Raw genomic sequence first — 17,066 nt, 5'->3', positions numbered from 1 at the left:
TAATGGTGATGAGTTTAATTTTTCTTTTAATTATTGTAATTTTTAATACCATAAAGGTGGATCCAGTGAGCTAAAAAATGTTAAGGAATGTGTATTGGTAATGATGAATATATTTGCTATGGTGACAGCTCTCAGTTAGATATGAGAATTAGAACATATTCTTTGGGATTATCCTTAAGTTAATTAGACATTTTTTTATATTTTTACTGTGCTCTATCATTGATACAACAATATAAATTCTTGACTTGTTGTATGGTAAGAATATTTCACTTGGTTCATTTTGCTGTATGAAAATTGTGACTTTCAGTTTTGTTATTTCATTAAGATGAGTGATGACGAAGGGCGTGAGAATGACTTGACAAGACCATACACACGAACAGTGAGCACCTCACCAGATCCAGTGCTGGAAGATGAGGAAGAGCGCATCTGCCCAATGTGCAATGCAGTGTTTCCTCAAGTTATTCCTCAGGAGTCATTTGAATCTCATGTTGTAAGCCATTTTGAAATTGAGAATGGCTTTGAGGTTATTGCATAATTGAAGCCAGTTTCATGTGTTGGTATAAAGAAAATTTTTGGTCACAGATGCAGAATGTGTTATCAGTGAATAATGCATATTGCATTTTTACAGGGCTGTGATTATTGAAATACTCTAAGACGGTACTGAATTACATTCTTAGTATTGAACACTTAAACACCTGTAATGTTTCTTCATTTATGTAATGCAAGTATATATAATGCAGTTTGTTTAACCAGACTATTAAATTCCAAGTGACCTTGAACTAACAAAAGAATGCTTTGAAAAGGTACCTAAATTTTAAATTAGAAACTTTAACGTTTATAGTTTAGAATGTACAGTAGAAATTATATTAATTTCCATTAACATCAGAAACGGAAGATGATTACTGTTTAAGCTTTTTAATAGTATCCAAAGAAAAATTATATTAATTATAGTGATGTAGAATTATTCAGAGTATAAAACATTTTCAGCATATCACCACCCTGATACCTTCAAAAGGAGTCTGTAGGTGTTGATGCTTTCTAATTATTTACTGCACTTCTCATTTAAATACTTTGTGCAGGATAATCTTTCACTTCATCACCCTCCCTACATGAGGTGCAGTAAGTGCACTTAGTTTCTGGGTAACTGTAATGACTCTATTGATTCTTAATTCATGTTGGGGAAGTCTTCAGATAAATTGTATTACCTGGTAGTTTCTTCTCTTTATATTGTATGTTTATATACAATGTTAAGAGTTTTAAACAAAGTATTTTTATGTATTCTGTTACTGGTAAATTTTCATATACCTATATGACAACATTTTCTTTAAATGGAATGTCTTTAAATATGCAGCCAAAAATCAACTACCTGTGAAATGGTTCTTATTCCTTTTACATTTTTACATTATATTTTGCCTCATATTTTGAGCCAGATAAATTGCCAATGTATATGGTGTACAGCAGTTTAATTGTTCAGCTAGTTGATGTTTATTTTGCTTCAAGTTGTATATTTGTAAATAATATTGTTATTTATCTTTTAATCATTTAAATATCTAGACATAGTTTTAATATAGCATATTATATGGTATTAAGATTGGAAAGGAAGAGAGCCAAGAAAAGAACAAAATATACAGTGCTACAAAATGTAAGTTCTGTCTTTGAAACCAAATAATTTTTTTATATTTACTCCCTTCAAGGGTGTGTGTCTTGCTGCAATAAAGGGGCTCTTGATTTGAGAAACTGAACCTCTTCACCCCTTTATTAAACTGAATATAAATATCCCCCCCCCCCAACCCTCCTGCCCTTTTTGCCTGATTATAGGTAATATTTTTCCTTTTGTGAAATTCAGCTCTTTGATGGAACAAGGAAGAATTGCTTTCAGCCCTGTTCTAACACAGCTTCTGTTTGTAGTACTGTAGTGATTGTCTTCTGACCCGATGAAAACTGGATCATCTTAGGGTGTCATATGACTCTCCAAGACACTTGAGTGCCCATCTGGCATGGCTTCTGATGGCAGTTCCCAGCAGTGTATGACTCCTGTTCACCCATTACCATAAGTGCTCTTGCCTAAACAGGCAATTTTGCTAAGCCTTACTCGACTAATTCTGGAGGTGCCATCTTGGTGTTGCACCATGTAGGGTAAAAGGTGGTTTCCAGGAAAGAACAGCACTATCTCTTGCTGCAAAGGTGACCGTGGTTAAGGGTGGGTTTGTAATTTCTTTTCATTTATTCTCAGAGCTGGTTTATTCTCTTGGATGTCAAGTGATCATAACACATACTACTGACTCTTACACAGCCATGGATCTTACTCAGATCCCCAGCATCTCTAATGGGTAATCACTTGTGTTCTGGGCCCAGTACTGGCATTCTACTTTTTTCCTGTAGCACCTCGGACCTCATTACCTTGACCATGGAACTGACTTCATCCATGATGCATTGACTTTTCATGGATTGTCCACACACCAAGGGACTGAGTGGCTTGAAGCCATCTGCCAAGTGACAATAAAAGACAAATGATGAGACTGGTATAGCACACACCTTGGTTGTAAACTAAGAAACTCATAACCTGGAAATCTTCTGCTAACAGAATCTTCCAAACATGACAATGAATAAGATTTTTTCATCCAAATCATTCTTGAATGGCCACATTCTTGCACAAGAACTCATGACCCACATCAGCCAAGACATTTACTTGCACCCTCTAAAAAAGTTGAATGCACATTGTCGGAGATGATGATGCTGATATAGTTGAAACTAGTGCATCCCCACATCAATCTGTGCATGGAACTGTTGTTATCACTCACATGGTTATACAACAAAACTTCACCAACTGTACTTAGGATGCAAAAATAATTAGAATTACAACTCCCAATCACTGAATCAAAACTTATGTCTGCCCTGCTCATGGATGAAAATAACATCCAACTGATATAGCTAAACTGACATTCAATGTCTATGAACTTACCCCCTTCTGTCGGTATGCATATCAGGTCAACACTACAACAGTGCTGCCAGTGTAGTGGTACAGTCATCCATCAAAACATTGCAGGCCACAGGAAGAATGTCCGATCTGTGGGGAAATAAATCATAATTACCCAAACTGTGACTGCCCCCTTCCTACCTTAAGTGCAAAGAAATATATCCCTCATATTCCTGCCACTGCCTCATTTTCTTTCAGGAAAGCCAAATACAGTGTTGGAAAGAAAAAGGTCATTCCAATTTCTTTTTCTCCGTTTATTGTTACAACCTGCTTACTTTTAGCCATAGCTCCAATGAATAAAAGATATGTACACACAGTACATTGTCCACTAACCCTTTCAGGGTCGAGCGGCCCTCTCCTGAGCTTGTTCTCAGGGTCGAAAATTTTTCGGAAAAAATAAAAAATTTATCATGAAAACCAAACGATTGCCCAACTCCACCTACAGAGAATACCTCACATCTCTTATTCCAGAGTTCTCTAACACCCCCATTTCCAAGTAGTGTCCTCCTTTGCACTTATTTCTATATCCAACCTTTACACAGTTCTCACCACTGATGTTTCAAATTCTTCACCATATGTCACTTTCATTGCATTCCAATCCACACAATCCTCTCCAGCTATCTTTTTGACACTTGCTACCCCATAGACCTCTAAAATCTTTAAGGTCGAGACCTAGCAACGACACTACCATTCCTTCATGAACTACATTCTTTGACCAACTACCTAAAATTTTAACTAATGATAGATCTATCACTTTGTTGAACTGAAATACAGTAGCTTATATAATTTTAGAACTGTTTTTGCAATTTATATTTCAGTAGTTGTAATGGAAAAGGTTGCTAGTGGTAAGGGAATTGTTGGCTTCCCTGCTACAAACATTCAAGAAATTGTCTTTTCTCTCTTATGAAAACAAGTATTTAAAACTATAAAAAAATATGATAGAGTGGATAGAGGAGCAATGTGGCAGTTGTTGCAAGTATATGGAATAGGTGGTAAGTTATTAAATGCTGTAAAGAGTTTTTATGAGGATAGTGAGGCTCAGGTTAGGGTGTGTAGAAGAGAGGGAGACTACTTCCCGGTAAAAGTAGGTCTTAGACAGGGATGTGTAATGTCACCATGGTTGTTTAATATATTTATAGATGGGGTTGTAAAGGAAGTAAATGCTAGGGTGTTCGGGAGAGGGGTGGGATTAAATTTTGGGGAATCAAATTCAAAATGGGAATTGACACAGTTACTTTTTGCTGATGATACTGTGCTTATGGGAGATTCTAAAGAAAAATTGCAAAGGTTAGTGGATGAGTTTGGGAATGTGTGTAAAGGTAGAAAGTTGAAAGTGAACATAGAAAAGAGTAAGGTGATGAGGGTGTCAAATGATTTAGATAAAGAAAAATTGGATATCAAATTGGGGAGGAGGAGTATGGAAGAAGTGAATGTTTTCAGATACTTGGGAGTGGACGTGTCGGCGGATGGATTTATGAAGGATGAGGTTAATCATAGAATTGATGAGGGAAAAAAGGTGAGTGGTGCGTTGAGGTATATGTGGAGTCAAAAAACGTTATCTCTGGAGGCAAAGAAGGGAATGTATGAAAGTATAGTAGTACCAACACTCTTATATGGGTGTGAAGCTTGGGTGGTAAATGCAGCAGCGAGAAGACGGTTGGAGGCAGTGGAGATGTCCTGTTTAAGGGCAATGTGTGGTGTAAATATTATGCAGAAAATTCGGAGTGTGGAAATTAGGAATAGGTGTGGAGTTAATAAAAGTATTAGTCAGAGGGCAGAAGAGGGGTTGTTGAGGTGGTTTGGTCATTTAGAGAGAATGGATCAAAGTAGAATGACATGGAAAGCATATAAATTTATAGCGGAAGGAAGGCGGGGTAGGGGTCGTCCTCGAAAGGGTTGGAGAGAGGGGGTAAAGGAGGTTTTGTGGGCAAGGGGCTTGGACTTCCAGCAAACGTGCGTGAGCGTGTTAGATAGGAGTGAATGGAGACGTATGGTACTTGGGACCTGACGATCTGTTGGAGTGTGAGCAGGGTAATATTTAGTGAAGGGATTCAGGGAAACCGGTTATTTTCATATAGTCGGACTTGAGTCCTGGAAATGGGAAGTACAATGCCTGCACTTTAAAGGAGGGGTTTGGGATATTGGCAGTTTGGAGGGATATGTTGTGTATCTTTATATGTGTATGCTTCTAGACTGTTGTATTCTGAGCACCTCTGCAAAAACAGTGATAATGTGCGAGTGTGGTGAAAGTGTTGAATGATGATGAAAGTATTTTCTTTTTGGGGATTTTCTTTCTTTTTTGGGTCACCCTGCCTCGGTGGGAGACGGCCGACTTGTTGAAAAAAAAAAAAAATAGTGTCAGACTGGATTGCTTTTGTAACAAAATGTGGCCTGATAGTTGCAGAGCTGACAGTAAGCTTCAGAAGTATCTGGGATCAGTGACAACTGATGCACTGGCAATGATCCCAAAAGACAAGCCAGTGACAGCACCAGTCATTAATAGTAGGATTTTTTTCTAACACCGGCCATTTCCCATCGAGGCATGGTGACCCAAAAAGAACTACTAAATTTGTCCTGTCTTACCCTCATGGTTTGGGTGACCCACACCTAACCTGTTGACTTAAAAAGAATTGCAGGTAGATTACCAGAAAGACATTTAAGAGAAAAATAGCAACGGAATGCCCTAAAGTAAAAGGTGTCAACCATGCACATTAAAGTGCACAAGAGTGAAATTATTACTGATAATCAATATAAACAATAAGCGCAATAATAAAAACGCTATTATAATAAAGGTATCCAATAAGGATAGAGTAGCTTATATTTTCAGAAGAGGAGTGGAGGGCAAAATGAAGACTGACTGAGAGCACTGTCAACAGGTAAAATAAAATAAATCGGAGGTATTTCAAAGTCATCAAATGAATCCCACCGTGAGTCAGGGACATGGCTCATTGGTGGCATTGACATACATGCTCCTATGAGAGTAGAGGAAATTAGCGAAGGCCAGAACTACTTACATTCATCCTAATATAGCTGTATGACCCTTTGGGTTTAGCACTTAGTTATGATTATAATACTAATAATCATCCTAATATAAATACTGCAGTTCTGGTCTTAGGAACTTTTTCCCTTAAAGTAATATTCAAGTATTTGCTTTAATCAAGATTGTAAGGCCCCTTGATATTTATAAAAGCAATGCTTGCATCTGTCACTCTTCAATCTTAACATGAAAGACTGAATAACTTCAGCTCTTCTAAATATCATATGCTTACTTTTTAGTCTGGGTATATTCTTCACCTTTCCATGCTGAGCATCCACCTGTTTACCAATATTCATACTTGTGTATGAATATCAAAACTAGATATGCTAGAGTAGGATTTAACAACTTGTACAAAATGGCTGGCTCAACTTGACTTCAATACGTTATAAATAAATCCTAAAAGAGTGTTATATTTTTTACTGTGTCAGTACACTGCCTGTTTATCTTTATCTGGCATTATTACTCCTAGGCCATTTTCTTCAATTGGTTTCTTTAATTCTGTGGTGTTCAGAAAACTCTTACCTTTTTACTTTTGTTTCTGATATACTATGTACTGTATATTGCTTTGCATTTAACAGTGAAATTCATTTGCCATTTATTACTCCAACTTTCTGTACTGCACTGTTTAAGTTACCTTGGAATTTTTATACTTAGGTGGTGTAATGTTGCTCCCTTGTTTTATGTCATTATCAAAATTAGATTGTACACCACAACTCACTTTTATTTATTTGCACTGTGATTTGCAAAAATTCCGTCCACAGTTGTGTTAACTGGGGAGTTATAGCATTTAAACCAAAACTGTTACTATGTCATGTTAAGAGAAAATTCCTGGTTATATTTTTGTATTTCTCACATTCATGTGTGAATTTATGAAAAAAATACTGTCAGTCACAGTCCTGATGATAAATCGAGCTAAAAATCATTACCTAGTTGCAAGCAAAAGTGAGCAAATGTCATGAATTCTGCAGTTTTATCATTGTAAACTTACCATTCCCCCAAAATATTAATTCTTACCATGTGAAATGAAGCTCATCAAATTTGTATATATTATACTGTATTAAATAATGAATTGAGCATCATATTTTGATGCATTGCATTAGGGTACCTTCACTTTGAAGTGAAATTACTACAGAATTAATATTTTGGGATAGTCCTTTGGAAATGTACATTTAAGGCACTGCACTGCATTATTCAATCTTTACTACATGTATTTTGATAATCAGTTTAATTTTATTTTCCATATAGTACCTAATAGTATTCTTTATTTGTATGTCATGCATTTATTAATCTATACAGTACCTAAGAACCAGTGTTAATTGTATGAATAACAACGTTTTTGACTGAAAAGGAAAATAAAACATTACAATAAATTTTGGATATTTCAAGGTAAGTGGTTCCCTAAATCTTTGGGCACAAACAGTATTAGTCTCAGAGTTTCAAACCATCTTTTATCAAGAGTAAATGTAAACTATATGTAAAGTACATGCATCTACACTTTACTGACATAAAATGCATGTCTTTAATATCTTAACCTGAGTCTTGCATATATAGAGTACAGTATGCTACAGCTTTTAACATCCTTTTTTCTTTTCCATACACTTGTAACAATCAGTCATACTGCTTGCCTGCCCATTTATTATAAGCTTTTTTCAAATCTATAAATCCAGCACCTAGCTCCTTACCTTTATGCAAGTATTTCTCACACAGTATAATTTATTCCAAACACTTAAACTATTAACCCCTTCTCCTGTATTTTTTTTTTTTTTCAACAAGTCGGCCGTCTCCCACCGAGGCAGGGTGACCCAAAAAAAGAAAGAAAATCCCCAAAAAAGAAAATACTTTCATCATCATTCAACACTTTCACCACACTCGCACATTATCACTGCTTTTGCAGAGGTGCTCAGAATACAACAGTTTAGAAGCATATACGTATAAAGATACACAACATATCCCTCCAAACTGCCAATATCCCAATATCCTGTATAAATTACTAAATTTAAAAAGGGGAACGTTCGTTTTTCTTTTTAGGTCATGGTGCCTCGGTGGGATACGACCTGTTTGTTAAAAAGAAACAAAAAAAATATACACCCCTTCCTTTCCTAAGTCTTCCTTATTCTGCAGTTCTATTTATTGTCTTAACCATAACTCTTTTAATAATAGTTCTACTATACACTTTACCTGGTATAATCAATCAACTTCTTCTCTTCTTTCAACAAACTGGCCATATCCCACCGAGGGAGGGTGACCTAAAAAGGAAAACGTAGGTTTCTCTTTTTAAATTTAGTAATTTATACAACAGAAGGGGTTAATCAGTCAAATTATTTCCATATAATTTTTACATTCCTCTTTTGTACCTTTTTCCTGATACAGAAGAACTATTCATGCTCTGCCAGTCCTTAACCCCTTGACTGTCGCAACCCCAAATCCTGAGGTGTCTTCTGGTGTCGCAAAATTTCTGAAAAAAAAAAAAATTCTTATGAAATGATAGAGAATCTTTTCCCGATTGTAATGACACCAAAAGAACGAAATTTGACGGAAAACTGATGGAATTATGCTCTCGCAAAGTTAGCGACCTCGGCGATATTTATGAATCGGCGATTTTGTCCACTTTGAGCCCTATTTTCGGTTAATTCCATTGTTCCAGTCGACCAAACTCATAGCTATTTCTTTAGAACTCCATTTTTTTATCGATTGAGTACAAGAAACTGCCCATTTACCGATTTCAGCTACCCAATAACGTGGTCAGATATTTGCAATTTGGCCAATTTCACGAAAATTAAAAAATATGACAATTTCAAAATAGGGTCCAGAGTGAACAATGCAGACATTCCTGGCTCTAAAATAACATTTTCTTTGTTCATCAGTCATGTCTCCAGACCCCTCTGATATTACTCTTCCTTTCCATTTTGAATTTTATTCAAACAAAAAAATAGAAGATTTACTGTTATTCAAACTACAGTACTGCAATATTGTAATAATTGTATAAATAATGTCAACCCATTCATGACTGCATATTAGAATGGCTACTTGGACATTTATTGGAAAATGACATCATTTGTTTACTTTTGAACATCGGCAAAAATCAATCATTTCCCCAACTTTGAACTTCATTTCAAGGTTCTTCTCATAGTAAAACCAATCAAAATCACTTCTATTTCTATAATATGTTTTCTCTTCTATCAATTGAGACCAAGAAAATGAGCATACAACCTTAAATACTATACAAAAATAGACCACAAAGTCGGCATTTTAATTAAAAAAATGGTCGGAGTTTTTTTTCTCATTATGCACTGCGTGCTGCAGGATTTTTTTATATGGTGCACACTGACCACACAGACCCATTCTCTCACATGTGGGCCTACCAGCTTTCTCCTGCTTGATTTGAAACCGCTAGAATTTATGAGTATATAGTATATGTCAAAAATAGTGGCTTGTAAGACGTATATATATATATATATATATGACCAAAACAGTCAAAGGATTAAGTACTTTTCCTCTTGCCACACATAGTATGTATTGTATAACAATACTACTTATTCCAAAACTACACGGAGGTTCACAGCTCACACATGTATTACATTCCCAGTATCTCAACTTACAAACAAGATGTTTGTAACCCAGAACCTGTTTTTCTATAGAAAATAATGGCACAAGATCATTATGTGTCACATGTGTCTAATTTCATAAATAGGTATTCATAAAATAATTTTCTCAGTATTATGTCCCTTGGATTTTGTAAATGCAGAGCATCATAGCTCAGTCATTTTTAATCAGAAATCCTCCCTATATATTCTCATCTAATTTCAGCTTCTCAGTTTAAATCTCACCTATTTCTTCCATTTCTAACCCTTTTAACTTGCTTATTAGTTCACTTGCTGTCTTATGGGCACTTCTAGTTCTTCCCTTCTGTGCTATGCATGAAATCTCTGCCTCCATTTCATCATCTACTTTGAATAACTCCTCAAAAATTTATATCTAGTACTTCTACCTCCCCATTTAATATCTTACCACCTTCACTCTTAATTGATAGATTCAGTTGATCCCCAGGCTTAGTCACCTTAGTTATTTCTCTCCAATATTCTTTTCTTAATCTCATCAAAATTCTCATAATAACTCTTGCAGTCTCTCACTTGCTTTTCTGTGCTCCGTCGCCATTGTTTCCACCTTTCTTATCTCAGTTTTACATTGTAAACAGTTAGTTATCACTTACTACCCTTATTATTTCATTATTCCACCCATCATTCCTGTTGACTCCTATACCACAAACCTCTATTATATATTTGTACTGTATTCTTAAATGTTCTTCGACCTCTCCTTTCTTACTAGTCAGTTTTTCTTCCAACAGTTGCTCGCACCTCTTACTAAACATTCCCTTCTTTGACTCTATCACCTCTCTCTTATCCTATGACATCATTCTTGTAACTCTACTTGCCTCATATTCTTACTGTAGCTATTGCTAAATACTGATCGGACATGTTGGTCACTCATTTAAAATGAAATGTATTTCTTGAAATTTGCCCTTCAACATTTTATCATCTAATAATCTAACAAACTGCTGTCTTTATGCATTTCATCATTCCTCATATACTTGTTTATCCTCCTGTTTTATACATTAATTACTTATTTCCAGACCTCTGTATAGATACAATTTAATTAAAGGTCACTGTTGTCATTAAGCTCTGGCACTAAACTTTTCTATTGCTGCCTTTACAACAGCATTAAAGTCTCTTAAATCTTAAATGTAAATATAGATTTTTTGCCTTGTACATATAATGGTTATACTGTATGTACACAGTATCCTGCTTTGTTAAATAAACACATATGTATTAGAAATGGTGTTTGTTAACCTTTAATCTTAACTTATACAGTAACTAGTACAATATTATCATATTGGTGTTTGTGAGTGGACTTAGACTTTTGTTTTATTTTGTATTATGCATTTTGTTAAATACTTTGATAGCATTATATAGTAAACATACCTTCATAATGGCCTATGTATTATGTTATCATTCTGTTTTATACTGCAGTGTATATTATGTTTTTCCTCTAGTTATAGAGGCCCAGTGGACATAATCATATAGTGTATAGGTACTGTACAGTAGTTCACCATAAACTCGCTTCTTTTATCAGTGTTCCACTACTCTTGTATGATAATTATGATCATTGTATACAGTATAGGCAAGCCCTGCTTTACAGCCCTTTGCTTTACAGCATTTTGCTAATGCAGCAGTTTTCAATTAGTATACCCATTCTTCATTAATTCAGACTTCCTACAATAAATATATTCACCACTTACTATAAGCTAATGAAGAAAATATTTTAAGGTAAGTAATGTGTGTACTGTACATGCACCTTTTAGGCCTAGCTCGATTGCTCACTTAATATATGATAGTGTAGACGTGTTATCAGGCTTTTATGTGTACTTGAAAATGAAAAAAGGCTGTTTCACTTTACAGTGATTTTTGCTTCACAGCAATAGCCCAGAACCTAACCTGCTGTACAAGTGGGGTCCACTGATACAGCAGGTTAGTTTCTGTATATACACTCTACCTACACACTAAGAGGTGTATAGGTAAAGTTTAATCCCCAAGAAGATAATCTGTCTCATTACCAGGCAAAAAGGCAGCCTGCATGCTGACCCAGTCTCCAGGGTGCTCCTGCAGTACATCAACATTACCCTGCAAGATACAGACATGCCACCCATGCAGTTGATTATAGTACTGGGAGACATCTACATGATTGTTCTTGTGGCTAGCTTGTACCACAGTGTGGACCAGCACTGAAGGATACTGCATCACAGGAAGGTGTGAATGGGAGAGACCACAGAGTGTGTCAGAGAAATATGATCATGGTGACTGGCATAAGCCTGTTTTCCAGATGGAAGATGTCACACTGACATCCCTGGTCACACTGACATATCTGGTCACACTGACATATCTGGTCACACTGACATATCTGGTAACACACATCCTTGATCTTACTGATATTCAGAGCAACCAAAAAATAGACTCGGCCACTTAATTTGCTGTTCATGACTTACCAATCCTCTCACGGAAGGCTTCTTGATGTTCAGGGGTTCTCGATCTGGGGAATTGGATATTTGTTCCAATTCCTTGAATTAATCTGGAATGCTTTCCATCCCCTCCCCGCCCCCTACAGGTACTGTATAACCCATCCATCTTTCCGATCTCCCATAATAATAATGTCCCTCAAGGAGTCTCCCATTCTCAGACTGTTTTTCAGTACTGTTTCATCAACTTGAAAACTGCTGACAACAATGTTGGCCTTAATTAGAGCACCATTTTCATTTTATCAAACTACAGTTGAATTCCTGTCCATCTTCTTTCCATCACTGCTGACAAGGGATGATTACAAATCGGACATACACTTCTCAGCTGCCACGTGAAGAGAAGCCCAGAAAGTTTTATTTATTTATTTATTTATTTTATATCTTTGCAAACAGTACATTGAGATTTTGTATTTACAATAGTGGGTTGCAATGCAAAGAGAGCCTCTATTATGCCTAGGCATTATGGGCCAACTTAACATTAATGGCTTACAGTCTACTTAACACTGAGGAGTATATCATAGTTGTACAGTAGGATAGTAATTATTTCATAGTTGTACAGTAGGATAGTAAATATTTCATAGTTGTACAGTAGAATATTAATTATAAATGAATCAAAATTTGCATAATACAAAGATATATTTATATTCGAAAATGCTTTTTGTGAAAAACAATGTTTCAATTATATTCCTGTCAACAATGGATAAAAGGTTCAAGGTAATTGTTTCAGTTATGATGTGGGAGTACATAGGTGAGTAAGTGTGTACTGAGTATTTAGCATTTAGTCTAGGGTGATTAAGTGGCTTTTGAGAAGAGTCTTAAATTGATTTTCAGACTGGATTACTTTAATATCTTCTGGTAATGAATTCCATATTTTGGGGCCCTTCATGTGCATAGAGTTTTTACACAGTGTGATATGGACACGAGGTATATCAAAAAGAGATCTGTGTCTTGTGTTGTGGTCATGTGTCCTGTTTAGGTTGGTGAGGAGAAGTTTGAGTGGAGGGTTTATATTTGCGTGTATTGTTCTGTGTATGTAGTAGGCACATGAATAAGTATGGATGTTCTTAATGGTGAGCAGATTCAGACTTGAAAATTGGTGGAGTATGCTAGTGGGAATTTGTTATCATTCTTACTGCTGCCTTTTGCTAGGTTATTAGGGGATTTAGGTGATTGGATGTTGTTGATCCCCATGCACAAATTCCATATGTAAGATAAGGGTATATGAGTGAATGGTACAGTGCCAGGAGAGCTGATTGTGGAACGTAGTACCTTATCTTTGATAGTATGCCTACAGTCTTGGAGATTTTCTTGGTGATTTGTTGTATGTGTGTCCGGAACTTAATGCTACTGTCAAGGTGGATACCTAGGAATTTTCCCTCTGTGAGTCTTGTGACTGATGATCCATTTAGTGTTATGTTAATTGGATCATTTGCAGCTTTGTTTCCAAACTGAATGAAATAGGCTTTATCAGTGTTCAGGGTAAGTTTGTTAGTCATCATCCAGGCAGATATTTTCTGTAATTCAGCATTGACTGTGTTTGCTAGTATGACTGTGTTTGGGTGGGAAAAGACATATGTAGGGTCATTTGAAAATAATATGGGTTTGAGTAGCTGTGATGCATTCGGTAGATCATTGATGTAGATGAGAAAGAGGAGTGGTCCAAGGACGCTTCCTTGTGGGACTCCTACTGTGATTGGTTGGGTGGAAGGGTTTGCATCATTTGCATACACATATTGAGTTCTGTTACTAAGGTATGATTTTAGGTAGTTGAGGGAGTGGCCTCTGACACCATAGTGCATTAATTTGGAGTACAGCAGTTCATGGTCAACTGTATCGAAAGCTTTACGTAAATCAGTGAAAATGCCCAGTGGGACTTCTTTCTTTTCAAGTGTGGTATATATTAGTTCTAGCATGTGTATGATAGCATCATTTGTACTTTTATTATTACTGAATCCAAACTGACAAGGGTATAATATGTTGTGTGAAACGAGGTAGGAATAGATCCGTCTATGAATTAATTTTTCGAAGATTTTAGAGAGCAGTGGTAAGTTAGATATTGGTCTATAGTTATTCAAGTCAGCTTGGTCACCTCCTTTATGGATCGGAGTGACCCTCGCTATTTTGAGGATTGTTGGGAAGGTAGATGATTCAATGGATTTGTTAAAGAGCATTGCAACAATTGGTGACAATACTTGAGAAGCTTTTTTGTACATAAAAGCAGGCAAGTTTTTTATGTCTCCTGCCTTGTTTTTAAAGGTGTTTATGTTGAGCGTAACTTCAATGGGGTTGGTTGGAGCTAAGAATAGCGTATTTGGGTAGGTACCTATGAGGTAGTCTGATGGATGGGTGTTTGTGCTTGGTATTTTGTTTGCTCAATTTTTTCCTATGGTGGAGAAGAAAACATTAAGTCTGTTTGCTGTTTCGGTTGGAGTAGGGGTTCATCTGATTTTGTTAGTTTGATTGTTTTGTTTTTGGATAACTTTTTAGTTCCAAGAATTTCAGATAGAGTTTTCCAGGTTTTTTTCATATCACCTTTGATGTTATGTAATCTATTTTCATAATACAACTTTTTTGACCTTCTTATCAGGCTGGTAAGTGCTGACGAGTAAATTTTCGACTGTTCTCTAGTTATTTGACCCATTCTATACTGTTTTTCGTATTTGTGCTTTGTGTTAATGGATTTGAGGATGCTTGGTGTTAGCCAGGGATTATTCAGTCTCTTTGCTGTGATTTGTTTAGTTTTTCTGGGGCAATGTCTGTTATAGAGGCATTGGGCTTTTTTTAGAAAATTATTTATACATTCATTCATATCTGTATATGTTTTGAGCTCATTTTGCCAATCGATGTTATTCATAGCTGCTATAAAGTTGTTAACTGGTGTCTTGTTATGTAGTCTGAAGGTTACTTCAGCAATGTCTTGTGGCAGTTTTCCCAGATTAGTTATGATAAAGGTTGGGTAGTGGTCTGTAGTGTTGTCTGTGATTATGATTGATTTTATTTAAAGGTGCACATGAGTACAATTATCCCCACAAGGTGAGGGGCTCTTGATCTAGGGAACTGGATCTGTGCTCCAGTTCCCTGAATTGAGCCTGAATGCCTTCCATCTCCCCCCCCCCCCCCACATTTGCTGCATAATCCTATGGGTTTAGTGTTCCCCCATGATTATAATAATTATAATTGAACCAAGGAACTGAACTTGTGTTCCAATAACTTGAATTGAACCTGAATACCTTCCATTCACCCAGGCACTGTATGATTCCTATGGGTTTAGTGTTCTCCCATAAATACAGTATACAGTACAATTATCATACCTAGTAGCATATGTGTAAATTACCTAGGACAGCCAAAAATGTCAGTGACTTATTTTCATTGTGGGTCATGTGCCCCTCAAGGGAGGTTCCTTGATGCTGGTGAGGGGCTCTTGATCTAGGGAATTGGATCTGTGCTCCAGTTCCTTGAATTGAGCCTGCTCTTCCTCATATACATCAATGATCTTCCAAACGTATCCCAACACCTGAACCCCATTCTCTTTGCTGACGACACGACTTGTCATCTCTCACCCTAATCTTGCCACCCTCAACACCATTGTTAATATTAACGAGGACCTGATCAAAATATCGGCTTGGATGACAGCCAATAAACTTATGCATAACACTGACAAAACCTACTATATTATGTTTGGTAGCAGAGCAGGAGTTGCGCAAATTAACATTAAGATCGACAACACTCTATTTGCCAGACATAATGAGGGCAAATTCCTAGGCCTATACCTCGACAACCTGAATTTCAGCACCCATATCCAGCACATAACCAAAAAAGTATCCAAAACGGTTGGGATCCTCTCCAAGATACGATACTACGTGCCGCAAAATGCCCTAATCACACTATACCACTCACTTATTTATCCATACCTCACCTATGCTATTTGTGCTTGGGGATCAACTGCAGCAACACACCTAAAGCCAATAATAACCCATTATTATTATTATTATTATTATTATTATCAAGGGGGAAGCGCTAAACCCAGAGGATTATACAGCGCCTGGGGGGGGGGGATGTGGAAGGCATTCAGGCTTAATTCGGGGAACTGGAGCACAGATCCAATTCCCTAAATCAAGAGCCCCTCACCAACAGATAATAACCCAACAAAAAGCCGCAGTAAGAATAATCACTAAATCCCATCCCTGGCAACACACACCCCAACTCTTCATAGATCTAAACTTACTCCCTGTTCAGTACATCCACACTTACTACTGTGCAGTCTACATCTACAGGACCTTAAATTCCAATATTAACATTGACCTAAAACGATTTCTTGATAGTTGTGACAGAACCCACAGGCATAACACCAGACACAAACATCTCTACGACATTCCCCGTGTCCGACTAAACCTTTACAAAAATTCAATGTATGTCGAAGGCCCTAAAATCTGGAACACCCTACCTGAGAACTCTATAACTGCAGACACATTCATCACCTTCAAAACTACCATTAGAAAACATCTTATCTCCCTGATACACCCTGTCAACTAACTACACGAATACCACCTGGTGGTTCACACTTACCCATTTGACCATGAACAGAAATATCAATCTCAGTCTTAAAATAATGAATCCTAACTAGTCATAAGATGGCCTGTGATACTCCAATACTGAAACTATGTATTGTGCCAAAACAAAAGCATTCACATTGCTAAACTCACAAACTAGTATTTGGTCACTTAGCCATAATACCAACTTACCTCATAATTTGTAATATTTTAAATTTAAGAATTAATCTAAGTCTGCCCGAAATGCCTAGTCATGCTAGGTGTTCTAGTGGTACACTCTGTAATTATTATTTTACTACATGTAAACCACACAATAACCAAATTCTGTAAACTCAGCATTGTAATCCTTATAGAGAATAAACTTTGAATTTGAATTCCTCCCATCCCCCCACATGCACTGTATAATCCTACGGGTTTAGCGCTCCCCCATGA

The 17,066-nt window shown here is 36.5% G+C and overlaps 1 protein-coding gene across 5 annotated transcripts in view; it reads left to right on the top strand.

Moving 5' to 3' along the window:
* Window positions 1–10,847, top strand: part of spn-F (Protein spindle-F) — a 59,055-nt gene extending 48,208 nt beyond the window's left edge. For all 5 annotated transcript variants that reach the window (XM_053778224.2, XM_053778223.2, XM_053778219.2 and 2 more), the window contains exon 11: window positions 326–10,847. In XM_053778224.2, coding sequence (XP_053634199.1) covers window positions 326–535 — 210 coding nt within the window. In that variant the 3' untranslated portion in view covers window positions 536–10,847. The remainder of the gene's footprint in view (window positions 1–325) is intronic.
* The last annotated feature ends 6,219 nt before the right edge of the window (window positions 10,848–17,066 follow it).

Source organism: Cherax quadricarinatus, chromosome 22, assembly GCF_038502225.1.
Source record: "Cherax quadricarinatus isolate ZL_2023a chromosome 22, ASM3850222v1, whole genome shotgun sequence".
Lineage (NCBI taxonomy): Eukaryota > Metazoa > Arthropoda > Malacostraca > Decapoda > Parastacidae > Cherax > Cherax quadricarinatus.
The sequence above is the reverse complement of the archived record's forward strand: the minus strand, read 5'-3'. Positions and strand labels throughout refer to the sequence as shown.